The following is a 790-nucleotide window of genomic DNA, read 5'->3' as shown; positions in this document are numbered from 1 at the left end:
TGGACTCAGGAAACCTTACCACAGCTATAATTCCAACCATGGAGAACCACCGACCAAGAGATGACAGAGGCTTCCAGTCGAAATCTACCCAAACGTATGGACCGAACTGGGCTATGATGCGCCGCAATTTGCCTCTGAGAACCACCAATACAAAGGTGTTAGGATCTTGAAACTGAGTAGTTTTGAATCTGATTAATTTTATTTTAATGAATGGCAAGATCACTGCACAATGGCAATTCCTTTATAAGTGAATCACTATAACCTGAGCAGCGTCACCCAACCGCAGGAGGAACAAAAACAGTGATACAGTACCTGTAAGTGGGGATGTTCCAGAGGCCTCGCCAATGATAAGTCTTGATGGAGAAATACTTAAGAGACTGAAGCCCACAGTAGATTCCCAGACCATTACACAATAGGGCATCCATTATCCACTAGAAAAAATGAAAATTCACGATCGGAAAAGTGTATGGAGGATGAAGCTATGAACAGCGTACACTACAAATATCAAAAGTGTCTTCCTTAAATGGATAAATTGGTGAAGGTCTAGCTAAGTTAAATGCTAAAAAAGTAAGAAAAAAATTGGATTTTATCATAAAAGATGACATTTCATTTATATTCTTTAGACCACTAACAGCCACATTCAAGTTTCAAGCATGTTTAATATCTACAAGGGTTACATTCACATATCTCCACTGAAAGGTTTACATTCCATTCTAACTTTCTTGTTTTTTCATATAGAACAAACATTAACAATTTAAAAAATAAACTAAATTTATGCATAATCACACAT

At 37.0% G+C, this 790-nt stretch overlaps 1 protein-coding gene across 1 annotated transcript in view; it reads right to left on the bottom strand.

Annotated features, from left to right (window-relative positions):
- LOC119591986 (phosphatidylserine synthase 2-like) overlaps positions 1-790 on the bottom strand; it is a 47,219-nt gene that overhangs the window by 5,599 nt on the left and 40,830 nt on the right. The window contains exons 7-8 of the mRNA XM_037940750.1: positions 313-431; positions 20-134 (exon numbers count right to left, since the gene is read on the bottom strand). Of these exons, the coding sequence (XP_037796678.1) occupies positions 20-134; positions 313-431 (234 nt within the window). The remainder of the gene's footprint in view (positions 1-19; positions 135-312; positions 432-790) is intronic.

This window comes from Penaeus monodon, chromosome 29, assembly GCF_015228065.2.
Source record: "Penaeus monodon isolate SGIC_2016 chromosome 29, NSTDA_Pmon_1, whole genome shotgun sequence".
NCBI classification, from domain to species: Eukaryota; Metazoa; Arthropoda; class Malacostraca; order Decapoda; family Penaeidae; genus Penaeus; species Penaeus monodon.
This window is presented reverse-complemented; position numbering and strand designations above follow the sequence as displayed.